Consider the following 16,990-nt stretch of genomic DNA (forward strand, 5'->3'; position numbering starts at 1 on the left):
CGGACATTGCTGTTTATTTTGGTACTTCATGAAAACCTTTCAACTGAGATCTCACCGGTGGTAGCGATTACAAGAGCCAGACATATTTACAAAGGGAGGGCAAGGCTGGAGAAGACAATTTTAAGTCTTGCTCTGAAAAAAATGAAGACTAATGATCACACTGATGTCTTTCAGAAGAGAATTTGTACAGGAACAGTGTGGCTGCCAAGAATACTTTGTTCCTTGTGCTCCAAAATCAGAAACATAGGAAATTTCATTCCGTTGGTCAGGAGGAATGTAGCTTGTGTGGTAAGTCATGGTAATGATGGGTAAGATGTTTCTTCAGGGTAACTTGGGCCAACCTCATGAAATGTGTTGAAAAAGAGAGACAAGTTTTATTCAAGGTAATATGGAATTATGCAACTGGAATTAAGAACAGCATAATGCTTACTTGCAGAAAATGTATTCCTACCGTGTTTTGTTTTTTTTTTTTGACCAATTACCCTATTTTATGGGTCATCTTTTCCAAGTAAAGAACAGCAGCAACACAGCCTGACAGCTACTTTGTGATCAGCTGAGCCCCTTCAATATCAAGATGCATACACGCACCCAGTGCTGATGAAGGTTTCTATTATCTGTGCAGCTTCGCAACATGGAAATATTTAAGTCTTTCATGATGCAGTTTGTGAAAAGTGTATGGTATCTCAGAGAAGAGGTGTTATGCAGCTTGTTCCTGTTTACGCAGCTTGTTCCTTTCCCCTATTCTTAGCCCACTACATTTAACCAGAAAAAGACAACAAAAATAGTCTTCCCCTGCACTGCCCTATTAGGATCTTTTCACCAGTTTTCCTGTTACATACATATACTTCCACCTATATCCTTGATCATTTGCCTCCTTTTCTTCTGGACCCAAGCCATATCACAATGCTTTCCCAAACCCCTCCGTGGCACCTTTCCTTTTGACTACCTTTCCAACATTAACATGGGCTTGCTCTAATATGTGACCCCTGGGGCTTATAAATTTCAACATTAAGAAGTGCAGAAAAGCAGAAATGTTAATGTGGCAATCTTTACTTGTAGCACTAATCTTGCAAGCAGTGAAGCAAGATTTTGTCTTTCATTTTGACACTGTAGTCAGAATGTAAGCCTTCACACATTCTTTGGGTTCCCAGGCACCACACTTAGTTTGCTAAGTTTCAGTGTCCGTGTTCGTGCTGGGGATGGAAATTTGTCAGGACATTTTAAATGAAATTCCATCAAACCAGGAAGAATACCACCAAGATGTTTGTCTTTTGTTGTTTTGCTTGCTGTTTGCTTTTAATAAGGGAATGTAATTTAAATAGATTAACAAATACACACACAAAAAAAAGAGGTTATACTGAAGAAGTCATGAAAAGTCACTTATTCTCTGGCTAAAAAACACACAAAAACTGTTTTACATTACTTGGGTATGCAACTAAACAGGAGGTTGCCTACAAGCAAAGGCTAAGAAAGCTCCTGGAAGAGACTGCAGTCTGAATATGATACAGTTATATGGGAGAAACTTTCCTATTTTATTGATCAAAGCAGCATGCTACAGCCTGGTATACAGTGCAGCTCTCAGCTCTGCATTTTTCCCTTTCTGCATCATTTTTAGGACAGCAATTCATGATAACTTTGGAAAGCAAAAAGAGACAGAAATTCACAGGGAAATGATGGGAGACCTGACATCAGTTAGGAAAGAAAGTGCATTTCGTAATTTATGCATGACAAGGGGTATTTGAGAATGACTTCCACCCTGAAAGGACCTGCCTGCTGTAAATTGTAAGCACATTTCAAGTTAGCAATAATAACGTTTGAGACATTTACTAAGGAATGTACAGTCTCCAAAAGCACCATAAAATGAAAATGCTATTTTGAAATGCAATAGTTAAGAAAGAGAGAAGAATGAAGCGTGTGTCAAAAAGAAAACTCAAAACCAAGCAATATCCAGTAACATTAACCGCTCTATAAATGACCTCAAGAACGAACACACATCACTACAGGGGATCTTTTACTGATGGCCATAAGAACATTTCCACCGATTTATGTAACCTGTAACAATTCATTTTAGCTGTAGAGAAACATTTTCTAGGCAGGAAAAAGATAAAACTTTGGGAAGCGTCCAAAATTACCATACCACTTCTCAATTTGAGAAGAAATATAACAGACCCTCAAACCATTGGATTCAACTGTTTAAATCTATTATAATGCTTTGGTCATCTATTTCATTATTTTCAAAGGTCAACGCACGTGCCTTTCGATTCTTGAAGTAATATATAACTTCCTAAATCTCCTTGCAGCTGAAATTTGGAGGTGTAGATAGGTCAAGTTTTTCCTAAGAAAGGTCAGTGTTATATGAGGTTGCTTTATCTTCCAAAAGGAGAAACGTAACTGAAAATATTGTACAGAGGAGGGTTTTCTTTTAAAAGTGTCACCATATATGTGAAGATTTTGGAGTGGTAAATTCCAAATTACCATTTAAGAAATCTTATCAAATTGCTTACAACGCACATTGCTGTAAAAGAACAGGATATGATAACTCATGGCATCCCTCCTAAATGTTATCACAATAACTTCTTTTGAAGCAGCTCGCATTTTACATGCACCTCTTGCATAATGAATAAACACAGACGTAGCGTGAAGATGAGACATGCTACAGAGCCCAGTGTGCTTCAGGACTGATGGCAAAAGTAACGCTGCATTTTCAGACGTACTGCTGCATTACCTGCACGCAGTGCTCTAACCTGCTCTCTGCAGATACTCGTGACAGAAACACTCTAATCTACAAATCACAGTGTATCATAGCTTAAACAAACTGCATGCTGTGAGGCAACTGTATCTAGTCTGTGTGTAACATTTTGATTTCTCAGCCTACTAAAACTCACAGAAAAAAAAGCATCAGTCCCATTTACCCATTTGAATTCCCAAAAGAGAACAGCAAACTTAAGATTCTGTTACAGAACTAAGAAAACATCACTTGCATTAGTTATTTTAGAATACATCTCTTAAATTTCAGAGTGATTCTCTTAAATTCAATAATAACTTGTATTTGAAAACTAATATTTGACATTTGAGGTATGAATACAAATGACAGTAGCTATTCCTACGTGACGCCATTTGTAAACAGACCCTTAATTGAGTGAGATCAAAACCTTAGATTGAAATAAAAATCTAATGTATATAATGTATAACTGGAGCAATCCACACATTTACATTTTTAAAATATCCTAACCTTTCAGTAAAACACTATGGCAAAGATAACCCTAAAACAGCCAAAAAAAGGGGCCAGAGGCTGGATTGACAAAGCCACCAGCACAAATCAAAGCAAAGAGAAAAGCTATTTCATGTCCCACAGCGAGAAAGAGAGAGAAACATCAGAGGGGCTGAATTTGTCTTCAGAAGGGAGGTGAACTTGGGTCATCCTTGCCAATGAGAGCCCAAAGCCTTCCCGACCACAGGACATTCATACTTCTTACTCACTCTTCTTGCTATGTGATGGCCCAATTTTAAGAGGACAAATTCTCATTATTAAGTCTACATATTTCATCTACATCGTGCTACAGGAAGCCTGTTTACGGAAATGATGAATAATTCAGGCAGATGCACAGATTTTTCAATAAATACCGTTGTGCTTTTCCATTTTCTTTTCTATTGAAAAAAACAAACAAACAAAAAAAAAAAACAGCCTAGGTTCTTCCTGTGGCTTCAACCAGACAGGATTTGAAAGGCTGTGAGCTCAAGGAAAGTAAATGAAAGGCAGAAAAGCAAGCTATGTCCTCCTTTCTGCTCATCAGGGAAGATGATTGTTATTCATCTCTAAAATTCAAGAATTTATTTGTTCATTTAGAGTGAAATGTGCTGTTGTGCAGAGGACACAAGGTGGGCCTGGTGCTGGTTCTCTCTGGAGAGAATTTCGCTCCGCATGAATGAAGCGAAAGTGTCATCTTTATCTTACTTGGGCTCGGTTTAGACAAATTCGATTGAGTAAGAGTATTTATGCTCTGTAGCTTTATATCCCAATGACTTATTAAGCCATAAATCAATAAAAATGTGAGAGCAGAAGATCCTCTGGGTTTTTTCCTTCCCTCCACCTTTAAAGATTACTCTAGAAGAAATAAAAGAAATAGTAACATCATGAGATTCTCTCCCTACTGTCTGCCATTCAGGGGAAAAAAAAAAGAAAAAAAAGGTCAAGAATAACCTCCCACTTGTGGCTATTGAAGCCATTTGCTCTGTGTTATTTTTATGGGCTACTTGTGAAGCTAGAAGGAAGGTGTGAAAGCGGGGAAGTTCTTTGTGCTCCTCACTGCCAGCAAAACACACATCAAGACCATAACACACTTCTGTACCCCTACAGCTGCACGAGCTCCCAGAGTGGCACTGCCAGAGTGAAATGATTTGAGCAGTTTCCTTAAAGGCTAAGTTGAATATCTGCACCATTAATAAGTCCATATATTGTTTTCAGGAAAAGTCACCAGCCTATCCAATGACAAAACTATCAGAGTTGCTGGAAACTTTGCTGATATTTTATTTTATGCAATTTGCATATTGTTATTAAGGAATTAAAAAGCTTACAATGCAAGTCATACTGTTGAGAAGTAAAGAATCAGAGACAACTAATTCAGTTGACCTCCAATGCACAAAAATAAATTGTGTGTAAGAAGTCAACATCTTATGAAAAACACGCATGCTAAGGGTAATTAGATTCCAGACAAGCTTAAACAATTGATTTGCATTCTCACCCACACCTTAGGGTTTATTGACAATACAATATTGCCTAAATTAAAAGAACAGAAGAAGGATAATAAGGAGGCAGATCAAAAAAAAAAAATTTTTTTTTGAATTGCTGTCAGTGCAGACCTGTTACCTTTCCAGGGCAATGCAGGAGAGTTGCTCCCTCCTAAAGGCAGTGCTCCAGAGGGTGAATGCTGCTTGATCAGCCTCTCAGCATCCAGGATGAAATATGTATCACGGACACCTTAAATGACCACAAGCAACTGGTGTCCAACAATAAATCTGTGTTCCTTAGTTTTATGCTTTCCTTTCTTAACTCTGCAATTTCATTAACAAGACTTAACCTTTACATTTGCTAGAATAAAACTTGTTGTTGCAAATCTAAGCTCAGTGTATCAGGCAGATCTAATAGGCTCTTCTTTCCTCTGACATAAATGTGCTTTTTAAAGACAATACTCAAGATGGGGGATATAAGATTAAGAGTGGTGGAAGGACTCTGGGTGGAGAGGGAGCAGCTATGAAGGATGATGGGGAGCTACAGATAGAGCTCTGGTGTATGGTCCTCCTCGAATTATTTGTGCATATATAAAATCTGCGTTTCTAAATTACTGATTTTGCCTTCTTGGAATTATGCATATATTTGACTGTATTTTTGACCTGTTTCATTACCATCGATTTATCTACTTTGTCACACACAGCACTAACAAGTTTGAATGAAGACAACAGGCACTCCCCATATAAAATAAAAGCCACCTTCTGTGGTATACCTGACACATTTACCAGCAGATACATATTACCACATACACACACCACATTTACTACCAGAAGTGGAAAGAAAACCTTTTTAGCTGGTAAGAATATATGGTTATGAAACCACAAAATAAATCAGAGGGCTAAGGGCCAATGCCATACTGGAAGCTATTTGTTGTTCATTTTTCTGAACTGGCAAGGACAGAGAAATGTGAAAACACGGCAGGAAAATGCATAGCAACTTCTGTGCACAAAGCAAGTAGTTAAGGAATCACAGTGAGAAATGGGTAAGGACAAAGTGAGAGCTGTGCTCTCCATACTGTTGTGTGCGTGTGTTCTTTATGCACATTTGTAGCAGCACTGATTGAGAAATCTAGCTGCAGTGATTCCCTGCCTCTCATTACAACTGAGTGTGTGCTAAGTGAATAAACTGCTGCTTGACATTTCCTAAAAAAAAAAAAAAAAAAAAAAAAAAAATGTAATAGGAACAGTACTTTGCTTTAATGAATCATTTTGGCCCCTACAGCAGAAAGTAGCTGTGATGAACTATAATCTCTTTCGGGAAGCATAATTCTATAATGGAGATATATATGGGCTGAGATATGAGAAGTTGTAGTCTCAGGCAGGCCTGCTCTAAAGGAGATTCTGAATCATCCGTGCCCACTTCTACTTATATTTGATCATAGCTGTTGACATACTGTATCTGCCATGCATAGATGTATTTCTCTACGAGAGGTAAGAAAGCCATATGGTTCGTGGATGACTATGAATTTTCGCGAAGCAAACTCATCTACATTTAATTCCTTTCTGTAGTTAGCCAAACAAAACTACCCATTTAGCAAACAGACTACTGTGGACTCAGGTGGGACGTTTTGGTCCTTACAACAGAGTTTTAAGAACTGAAAATCTCTCTTAAATGCAGTCATAACTGATGAGCTCTCACTCGCTTTCTGCATTAGTGGTCACCCCCTTTACCACGTGTGGTTAGATAAACTAATTCTCTGCGGTGATGAACTGAGGCATCTAACAGGAATTGTCTTGTTCACACGGTAGAACTGAAGCAGCTGTTTTCGTTTGACTGATGCAGTTTGAAAGGGCCCCCTGATGGTACACCTTCGAAAAAACAAGGGTTTATTTCAACGTTCTTTTTATTACCAAAACTACTCATAGGATTATCATCGCTACACAGGGAAATTGCTTTGACTACATGTAATTGCAAGCAGGGAAAAAAGTTCCCGCCTAGGAAAGGCAGGTGTAAAATAATGTCTTACCACCTTTGCTAAGGTACACAAAAACTATCCCAATAATTATTCCAATTTCCGTAGTTTAGCCAGATAAAGCTCTCAATCAAGATGAAATGTAGTTGTTAAGGCTGTCTGTGCATATTTCCTATCAGAGCATCCGCTGTCAGACAAAAACCTACTGTACCCTTGGCTAGGAGGCTCAAGGGAGCTGCAGCAGCCACGCTGCAGGTGGGATGCTCCGTGGTGCACAGGCACAGCGGGACAGGAACACATTTCCCCCTAGAGATATCACACCTGCTCACTTATATTAAAGCAACTTGCTTGATACTTATCAGAAAGAATTATTAGTTAGTTGTAACAAACTTCATCCTGCTCGATTTCTGCCTCGACTCGGCAGCCTGTGGGAGCTTGGCACGGCCAACAACCTCAGCTCTAGCTGCTGTGGGACGTTTCCCTGCACTTCGGGACACCCCACTGCTGTTCAGTCCCTAGGAGCATCACCACCACCGCGGGGTTTTGCCACCTGCACGGCCAGCACAGGCTCTCCTCAGCCCCTCCGTGGAGCCGTCCATCGTACAACTTGCCTCTAAGTGAACCTTTCGTTTGTGGCAGAGATCTCAGGCAATTTCAGGGGGGCTGCAAATTCTAGAAAGGCGAGGAGGAGGGACGCCCAGCTTTGCCCTGAGGGCAGGCAGGTATACGTGCAACTAGATGCCAACAGCACCGTGCGGTGCTAAAACGAAAAGCTGGCAGTAATCTACAACAGAATCAAGGAAGGTATTTGACAGTCCTAGTTTTTACTTCACGTTGAACCGAACGAGGGCATAATAAATGCGTTCCCCAACTTAGGAATATTGTGTCAGATCACTACAGCGCTCAGAATTAAATCCCCAACACACAACAGCCCTGCAATTCACGAGAGTGTTAAATACAACCCGAGTATACAATACAATGTAATTTAACCACACGCCGGGTGTTTCGAAAGCATATAAAAACGATTGGGGAAGGGGGGAAACGGGGACACGCCACGCAGCCCTTCCGATACCGAGGATAAAACCTGCTCAGCCCTACAAGCCGCGGCGTGGAGCAGAGCGAAAACTTGCGGTGCCGAGAGGAGAGGCTCCGCCGAAAGCAGCCGGCGACGGCTTTTGGAGCCCGAAGTGCCGGGCTGAAACTTTTCCTCGTCCCGCTTTCCCTGCTCTGCCGGGGGCACCGCGGGGGTGGGCTGAAACCCCCTCCCGGCCGGGGTGAGGGGCTCCGTGATGGAAACTGGGGGAGGTTTTGGGGAGCAGCGAGTGGGAAAGGATGGGGAGCATCGCCGCGGGGCTCGGGGCATCGCTGGGGAAAGGTTTGGGGATAGTGCTCGGGAGGGATTTGGGAGCACTGATGGGGAAAGGTTTGGGAGCATCACCCGGGAGAGATTTGGGAGCAGCACCCGGGAAGGGTCTGGGAGCATCACCGGGAGGGATTTGGGAGCATCACCTAAGAAAGGTTTGGGAGCATCACCCGGGAAGGTTTGGGAGCATCACCCGGGCAGGTTTGGGATTTGGGAGCACCGCCCCGCTCCGCACACTCCTGCCCTCTCCCCACGACCCTCCGCCAGCCCCCCCTCCCCAGCGCGCCCCCCCCGTGTGATTTGGGGGTGCTCCGCGGCCGTGAGCCCCCGGCACCGACCCCCCCCCCCCACCCCTCCGCGTCCCCCCAAATTGCAGCGGCGCTGCCCTGGCGGCACCGTGCCCTCGCCCCTCGCCCGCCGACCCCCTCGGCCCCCCGCTGTCCCCGTACCTTTCTCAGCGCTGACATTCTAGTGCATTATTACCGGGGCAGGGGCGGGCTGGGCGCGGGGCTGCCGCCTCGGTGCGGGTGCGGGTGCGGGTGCGGGAGGAGGAGGAGGAGGAGGAGGAGGAGGAGGAGGAGGAGGAGGAGGAACAGCGCCGCGCACCCAGCAGCGCCCCGCCGGGCCCCCCCCTCCTCTCCCCTCCCCGTGCGCGCCCCCGCGGCCGAGTGCGCGCGGCCGCGCGCCCCCTGCCGGAGCCCGCGGAGGGGGGGGGGAGGAGGAGGGCCCGCCCCCCGCCCCGCCGCCAGCCAATAGGAAGGCGCGGAGCGGCTGATGGACGGGCCGGGGCGGGGCGCGGGAGGGCGGGGCCGCCGGCGGAGCGGAGGGGCCATGGCCCTGGGCTGGAGGGAAGGTGAGGCGGCGGCGGGGCGCGTCATGGCGGCCGGTAACGGCCCGCAACGGTCGCGGGGTGGCGGTTAGCGCCTGGGGGCTCCCCACAGAGGAGCCGTCCCCGCTCCGCCTCGCCCTGCCGGCGGGTTTGGGGGGCTGGGAGAGGGGAAGGAGCGCGGTAGGGTCCGTGCTGTGAGCTCCGGGGCTCGGCACCGCCGCCCTTTGTTGTTATTTTATGTTGTTTCTGTTAATTTGGATAAGCTCGGCTCGCCCCCGGGCTGCTGCCGCGGCTCCCCCGGGAGCGCTGAGGGAGCAAAACGGAGCGGCCCGAGCCCGGCTGCAGCCCGCTCGGTGCCTGCTTGTGCCCTGCGGGGCTCAGCGCCTCCCGTCCCCTGTGCGAGGGGGGAGATGGGGGGCTCGGGGCCGCCCTGTGCCCTCAGGGGGGCTCTGGAGGAGCTGCAGAGCCGGAGAAGCGATCGCTGCTTTGGGTACGGGTGGTGGTGGGTGGGGTAACCCTGCCTGGTGTCCGTCTGTCTGTCTGTCCGGCGCTGCTGGCCGGTGGGAGGGAGCGAGTTGGGAAGAGTGAGCGTGTAAGTAAACGTGGGACTTAGGGCTGAGAGCAAGGAAAGCAAATGCCACAGGGCTCCGGCTTCTTAAAGGTTAAATAAAGAGCTGCTTGTTTCGCTAAGGTGGGTGAGAAAGCTAAACCGATCGTGCTGAGCGACTGCCTTTAAAGTTAGGAAGTGCTCCTGTCCTCTGCAGCCCCTCTAAAGGATGGTGGTTTGAGATTGGGAATAAAATACAGCAAGCAGTAGGAGACGGATGGGATGCCGTGTGGTCGCCTGGGGTGAAACGACAAAGTTGGCAGTCTGCAACTTTATCTGCACAGGCTCGGCAGCTGATAGCATGTATGGGAACTGGTGACTTGCTATTCTGTAAAACTGTATGCCTTTAAAGGGAAAAAGTGTCTCGGAAAAGAGCTGAAAAAGGTTTATTTGCATCTCCTTAAGATCTCTTTTGGTCCTGTGTATAGAGATTCTGTGTTTTTTTGTTTTTTGTTTTTTTTTTTTTTTGATTTTTTTTTTTTTTGTCTGTATTACAAATGAACACTTGAAGACAGAATGGAAGGGGTGGTCAACAGCTTGTGGTACTAATTGTGGTACCAGGTTGTGGTACTAATTGTCACTGAAGAGAATCCTCGTTACTTACAGATACCTACACTGCTGGCATACTAAGTAAGATATACTTATTATTGACTTTGCCAGCACTGGATTGGACAGGCCTAACAGAGAAAGTCAAAGGCTTTTGAGTTTTGTATGTGTCTTTTAGTTGTCTTTCAGTCACATATACCAATGATACATAGCAGGCCTAGATGAACCAGCATTTCTTATTGTATGCATTATTGACAAAATGATTATCCTCACTGCACTGACAAATTTGGAGTTCGTAGCTGTTAAACATCATCAGCTGCTTCTTCAAAGCCACATTCATTGTTCTTGAAAGTTTGTGTGGTTCCAAAGTTATGCTGTCATACAGGCTTACAGAGTGCCCTTCCAGCTGCTGATGGGTAGGCTTAAGGTATGGGTGTAGGTGTCCTACAGATCACTGACCTTCACTGCTAAGAAGTGTTAGAAAACTTACCATGCTGTAGGAAGTGATGCTACAGAAGGCTTCCTGTCTGAGATTTGGGTGATTAAAAGAACAGCAACACTAACAAAATACTTTTGAGCAGTGAGAACAGTGCTTTGAGGAGTGGCATCTCAGTCTTTTTGAGATGAGTCTTAAGTTTGGGGCAGGAAGCTCGTACTTTTATAGGGATTGAAATGAGATGGAGAGGTGTTTCTTTGGTTTGTAATGGTGTGGTTTTTTTTTTCCAGTTTTGTGGGTGTGGTTTATTTTTTATTTTTATTTTTTTGGCTTACTCTTTTGAAATAATATTTTGGAGCATTTCTTCAATACTTTGCAGAATGGTCCATGAGAGAGACATGCATCTGTGTGAAGATGCTAGGGTACTTTTTTGGGGATCGGGTGTATGTGCTTGTGTTATTTGGTAAAAGTGGGGAAAGGGTGTCATTTCTGGGCTTGGTGCTTTTATTTATTTATTTATTTTTTTTAACAATCAGTATGTGATGGCTTTTGATTCCACAAATCTAGCTTTTAAGCTGTTAATTAGTAGTTTCCAACTGTCTAGAAAGATTGTCTATGGAATATCTTGGAGCAATCCTCAGAAAGTCACTAGCTTGTCATTTTCAGTGGGCAGTGTATGATTTCTCATTTTTCTGGTCGTGTTTGGTGCAAAAGGTTGAAATCAATGTGTCTAGAAATGTGCACTTCTATTGAGGGTTGCTTAATGGCTTATATTAAAGTACCCTTTGTAACTAACAAGAAAAGAAAAATCCTTTTTCATTGAATCTTCCAGCACTTGGTAATGATGGGCTATTTAATAAGATATTGATTTGTTATATGTATGTGGGGACATTTGCAGAAATTGTTGGTTTTTCTGTTGCAATCAAATAGTCACAGCAAGAAGGGGTATATTTACTCCCTGAAGACAGTGATGTGGACATGCAGTTGTACTTAGATTGTATATAAGGGTTTATGCCCAGTGATACTACCCCGATAGTTTTGTGGTTGTTCTGTAAATACTTGTATTTTGGGTGTCTAGTTTCCTACAAGCAGGGAGAGCAAGCTTGCTTTAAAATTTCCATATTTTTTCTTCCTTTTCAGCAATCTGAACTCTGAATTGTGTTTTTTCACTAGTTTTCAGCTATTCTTACAGCAGTGCTTCAGGCCATTATTGTACAGCTGGCCTGTTTTCCATGTTACCTGCAGCATCTACTGTAGGATTACTTGGCGATGCCAAAGGCATTTCTGTATTAGAACGGAACAAGGAACTGACAAGATTTAGTAAAAACTTACTGTACTTGCTCAGAAGGAAAAGGCTGCTGCTTTAACTTCAACCAGCATTTGTGTGCTACAGTGTGCTTGCTTCAGGCCTTGTGTTCTTTGCATCCCTAAAGCAGGGTAAGAGTTCTTCAGTTGCAATGGTCTAGCTGAAGTAAGGTTTAAACTTCCTGACATTTAGAAAGCTTAAATCATTGTTGGTAGAGCTGGTTTTGGTGGCCAGTGATGTTGAAATGCACAATTTGGGTGATTGATGTTTTCTTCACCTTCTCATGCCCTTCCCCGCTTGCCATCTACTTCTTGAGAAGAGAGGGTAAGAAGAGTTTCCTACTGCCAGGATTTATGCTTGGCCCAACTTTGAATAGCAAGAGTTATTATCATTTTTACTCAGCAAAATTGAGCTTCTTTCTTAAGAATGGATGTGAGGTGTTTTATCTGTTCTGAGTGAGGTCTGTTTGGTTGTGCAGTGTGAGCAATGTATTGTGAAAGACACCTGGAAGCACGGATAGCATGCACAGACTGATACCATGGTGAGGATGCTTCGTTTTCCCAGGACTGTAGTAAGAAGACCCAGCGTAACAAGGCTTCACCACGAGGCACAGGGGGTTCTTACGAACAGCTGAAACAAAATCCTGATGTTCTCATTGTGATAGCTGCGTGTCTGATTATCTGCATCCCGTGTCATGTCAAGTCAAGTTTATTAGATGTCTGGGAGCCTGCGGTCGCGTCTGAGGTGGCCTACTGAGAGATTTCTAAAGCCTTTGTTGAGACAGGATGGCACGATCTATTAGTCAGATCCGTATTGAACTACACAGTCGTGTAGAACTTGCTGACAGGTACAACACCAGGCGTACTGATGTGAAGCTGTGATGTGACACGGGGATTGTGCTTAGTGAAGCTGCATCAGTTTCATCTTAGCTAAGAAGAGACAATAAATGTCTGCTTTCTGTAGTGAATATCTTACTGTTTTGTATCTGCAATTGCTGTAAACTGTGTTGGTCTGGGTGCCCAGAGGTCAATCTCTGGTAAATCACTTGCCTGTTGTGACTTACTGCTTAATTTAGCTGAATACAAAAGTTCAGGGTATGCAGTCATTTATATATTTTTTCCTTTCTTTCTCCTCAAATGACTTGTGTTAAGCCGTATACTTAAATAAGTTGCTCTCATTCAAGAGTTGCCTCAAAGAAAGGGAGAATGATAAATTACTGAAGTTTCGGGTAGCAGTGATTTTTCCATGTCTGATAAAACACAGTGCTAAGTGAGAAGATAAATTGAGACACTTTTTTATGGACTGCTATATTACAGCACAAAGCTGGAAGTTCTTTAAACTATGTAGTTATTGAACTGTAGTAAAGAATAGGACAAGTAAAATCTAGGCAATTAGTATCTGGTTTTAATGTCTAATGAGACATGGAACGCTAATGGACGTTGTTTCGGAGAGAATAACAACTGAGGTCTTGAGACAAACCTTAAGATGGTGAAGTTAGTATTACACAGCAGATTAAAAATGACAACATTTGAGCTTCTCATGCAGCTCCCCATGGCGTTATGGTTAACAACAGTGCTGAGATGCAGGCAGCTGACATCTAGCAGCCCAAGCACAGAATTCACATGACCTTGAATGCAAATAAATTCTGTTTGATACCCAAGCAATGGGTCCTCTTTTTCCACTTAAATTAATGGCTTTTTTAAGAGTAAAGTTACCTGCTATATGGAATGTCAGTGAGATAAATTGTAAAACTGGAGGAGAGGAAAGTTTCCACCTTGTGTGGACATGCAGCCAAAAAGTGTACATTTTTGCCTTTAACCTGTCATTCATGGTTTTTCAGGGTAATAGAACTGTAAGATTATACTTGGAGAGGTGATTAAGCAGTACAAAAAACTTAAGTGAAGTATTTAGTGCCTCCACTTCTTGAAGGGCCTCCAAGGTCTTTTGGGATAAGTTATATGTATTCAGACACAAGTTGGTCTCAGTGTGGGTAAGTGTGTAAAATTATTTCTTCCAGTCCTGCAGACGAGATAGCCTTAGTGTTCTTTCTGGCCTTAAGGTACCAAGTGAATTCAACACTGAAACATGAAGCTGAAAAATTATTTGGCAAATTCATCAAGAAAGAATTTCAGCAAGTAAATGCTTTTAAGAAACAAGGGCTTTCTGGGGTTAAAAAGAGAGAATTAATATGTAGAGCTATTGATTTGTAGATGTAGTTAAGTCTAGAACTTGTAGTTACGGCTAGAACTTGTCTGCAGACACACGTTTCACTTAATCCAGAGCTCTGGTCTCTGCTGTTTCCAGCAGTGGTTCTGGTGTCTTAGACATCTCAGCTGTCCCCTCTTTGATCCGCATTTGAGGTTTTGGCTATAGAAAGAAGGATGATGTGGGGTTTTGTTTTTGTCTGGAAGCAATGCGTATCTGACTAGCCTTGTATTATGAGGCTCAGGTCAAGGTTAACAAATCTAATTCTCAGATGTGCGTGTATTGATTTCCAGAAGGCTCTGGCCAACCTGATCTAGTGGAGCAGGTTGCCCAGAGAAGCTGTGGATGCCCCATCCCTGGAAGTATTCAAGGCCAGGCTGGATGGGGCTTTGGGCAACCTAGGAGGTGTCCCTGCTCATGGCAGGGGGTTGGAACTGGGTGATCCTTAAGGTCCCTTCCAACCCAAGCTCTTCTATGGCTCTGTGATAAAGGGGTTTGTACTCAGTACAGCTTCGTTTGTACCCAGTGGTACCAGTGGCTGGCCTGATGAATTGCTGTCTGGTATACACAGCAGCTCTCCGGAGGGGTGTCTGATGTGCAATCTGAGCATGATGCCTTGCACGTGTCTATCGCTCAGTGGTGTAACTGCAAACTGAATTTTGTTCCTGGCGTCTGCAGTGTGAACTAGGTGCTACTTCTCTTTTTGAGACGTGCAGATTCTTGGGTCATGGCTCTGTGTGTCAGGCCAAAACAATACAAGGTTCATCAGCTTGGCCAGCTGAGCAGCTCCTTCAGAAATAATCCAGAAGACCTAAAACATGAAATTCTGTCTTGCGTGATTGAAGGGGAAGTAAGCTTTGTAGAAAACTGCTTAAGGGGATGGAGAACAGCTGCTAGATGGAAGTACTCATCAGTTTCCCACCTGCTAGCTGGTAAAAATGTCAGTCTAGCTAATGTTTTCTGTACGCAGGGGTCTCTTAAAACACTTTTACACCCTGAGTCTTGCTGAAATCCAAGTATGTTAACTTTTTTTTTCCCTTCTCCGTTTGGTGTCCTTGAGTGTCACTGCTCAAGAGTTGACTGTCTAGCTGTGGTTAGGAGGAGCAGGGTATTCACATAATGGGATTGTTGAACTTGGCTGGACAAGGCCCTAAGCATGCTGCCCCAGCTCACCCTGCTTTGAGCATTGGGGTTAGGCTGGATGGTGTCTGGAGGTCTCTTCCATTCTGTGAAGTGACTGGCTCATCACAGCCTTCATAGGCGTACATAACAAAAGAGACTTCAAGGATTTAAATTTTCTTGAATATCAGAGAGTAATTGTATGCTGATTGTTCGGATGAACTGTACATTTTAATGAAGCCTTGTCCATAGTTCTGTGTGTGCATTATCATTGTCAGCTCTTCTGATCCTCTTCTGACCTGCTGCACTCCTGTCTTCTCAGCATCAGCGGAAATAATGTGTTGAAACATCTTCCACGTAGCTGGCTTCAGGAGAAATTCCTGGTTCCCTAGTTGCACAGCACTCCTGTCTGTAGGAGAGAGAAAGATCAAGTAGGTCAAGTTGCAAGCCTCTCGGAGCTCTGTGTTCAGCACTCCTGATGCCGTTTATTTTATTCGTGCTGCCCAACTTGCATTTGAGTAGGCAGCAGGCAACCAACTGAGGCACGCGGCGGGGGTGCTTACAGTATACGTGGCAGGTAGCCAGAAGTACACGGCGAGCATTCTCCACAGAAATGCTTTTTGAGGACAGCGTCCTCCTACACTCAGCCGGACAGGAATGCTTCTGCTGTTGATCAGAACTCTGTTTGTTTAGCTATTCATCCTGCTTTTGTTACAGTCTGTAGTGTTAACTGAGTCTTCAGTCATGCTGTCAGCTCCGGGGGAGCCGTCATAAATCTGCAGCGCTGCTCCTGTCTTGGCACTTGTGGGCAGTTTGCACGTGTGTGTAAAGCAAGGAACTTCATGGTGTCAGTTCAATACTCAAATAGCGAACAATGCATTATTTGAAGGAAGGCTTTTCAGTCTTAACTGGTGAAAAGTTCCTGGAAGTTCACAATTTGTACCTGTACCCAGTACATATTCAGTGCTCTATTTCTTGGAGTTCTTGTTTTGCTTCTGTTATGTCGAACTGCAGACACCTGGTGCTCTTTTTTTTAGTTGTCTGATGTCAAGAATTAGCTATGGAAACAGTTTAGTACCTGTTTTAAGCTCTCCTGAAAATACTGGCAGCTTTTCATCACCAAGGAATTCCTGGAAAGATGCATCTTCAGGTGTTGCTTCAGCTTCATTATGCAGTAGGAAAATCCAGTGCTTTAAGGTACAGGCTGGGTGTTCTGGTAGCATTGCCTAGCTTTGTCTGGAAAGAAAATAAATCTATTTCACTTCAGAAGTCTAAATAGAAATCCAGTTCAGAAGACAGTATTAGAGAATGTATGTGTTTGTTTGTTTGTTTGTTTTTTTAATATATATTTGTAGGTCTATCAGAATTGAAGTTTTCTACTGAAATACACCAACTGTTATTTTAATTTGGTGACTGCAGCTCTACATCAAATACACAAGGCCCCATTGGTTTTTGTTTGTTTCCTTTGAAGCCTTGTACTTCACTGTAAAATGACTTCTGAACTTCCCTCACAGCTTTATTACCAGCCTGTGTTTAAATACAGTTATACTTGGAGCGAGAATGCAGTGACTGTCTTCTACGGTTGGCTTCTTAACACTGGTATCTGCCACTACCATAAGCCAAGTTGTGCTTCCTGTTCTTTAAGTAGAAAACTTGATGTGGGATTTCTGTAAAGAAATAAGGCAAAATCTAACCCTAATGTTTTAAGTGTTGTGTATGTGCATTTCTACTTACTGCTCTTAAATGTGACTGTGCCTTAGGTGTTGTTGGTGGGCCCTACATGCAAGCCAAATTTAGGATCTTGGTTACTGTATGAAGATCATTGTGGTTTTTACTCTTTACAAAAATAAAAGCCGTGTAGTGGGTAAAACTCAACGT

General features: G+C 43.6%; 2 protein-coding genes across 11 annotated transcripts in view; one reads left to right on the plus strand and one right to left on the minus strand.

The window, feature by feature from the left end:
- The window catches only part of DLGAP2 (DLG associated protein 2), a 478,278-nt gene extending 469,647 nt beyond the window's left edge, over nucleotides 1-8,631 (minus strand). For 7 of the 8 annotated variants that reach the window (XM_084515980.1, XM_084515993.1, XM_084515997.1 and 4 more), the window contains exon 1: nucleotides 8,514-8,631. In XM_084515980.1, coding sequence (XP_084372106.1) covers nucleotides 8,514-8,531 — 18 coding nt within the window. In that variant the 5' untranslated portion in view covers nucleotides 8,532-8,631. The remainder of the gene's footprint in view (nucleotides 1-8,513) is intronic. The other variant, XM_084515994.1, reaches the window with a different exon arrangement.
- A 237-nt stretch (nucleotides 8,632-8,868) lies between these two features.
- The window catches only part of ERICH1 (glutamate rich 1), a 96,893-nt gene continuing 88,771 nt past the window's right edge, over nucleotides 8,869-16,990 (plus strand). Inside the window, exon 1 of one of the 3 annotated variants that reach the window (XM_084516005.1) lies at nucleotides 8,869-8,917. In XM_084516005.1, coding sequence (XP_084372131.1) covers nucleotides 8,896-8,917 — 22 coding nt within the window. In that variant the 5' untranslated portion in view covers nucleotides 8,869-8,895. The other 2 variants (XR_014691998.1, XM_084516006.1) reach the window with 2 other exon arrangements.

The sequence above is a fragment of the Aythya ferina genome (assembly GCF_964211825.1).
Source record: "Aythya ferina genome assembly, chromosome: 3".
Lineage (NCBI taxonomy): Eukaryota > Metazoa > Chordata > Aves > Anseriformes > Anatidae > Aythya > Aythya ferina.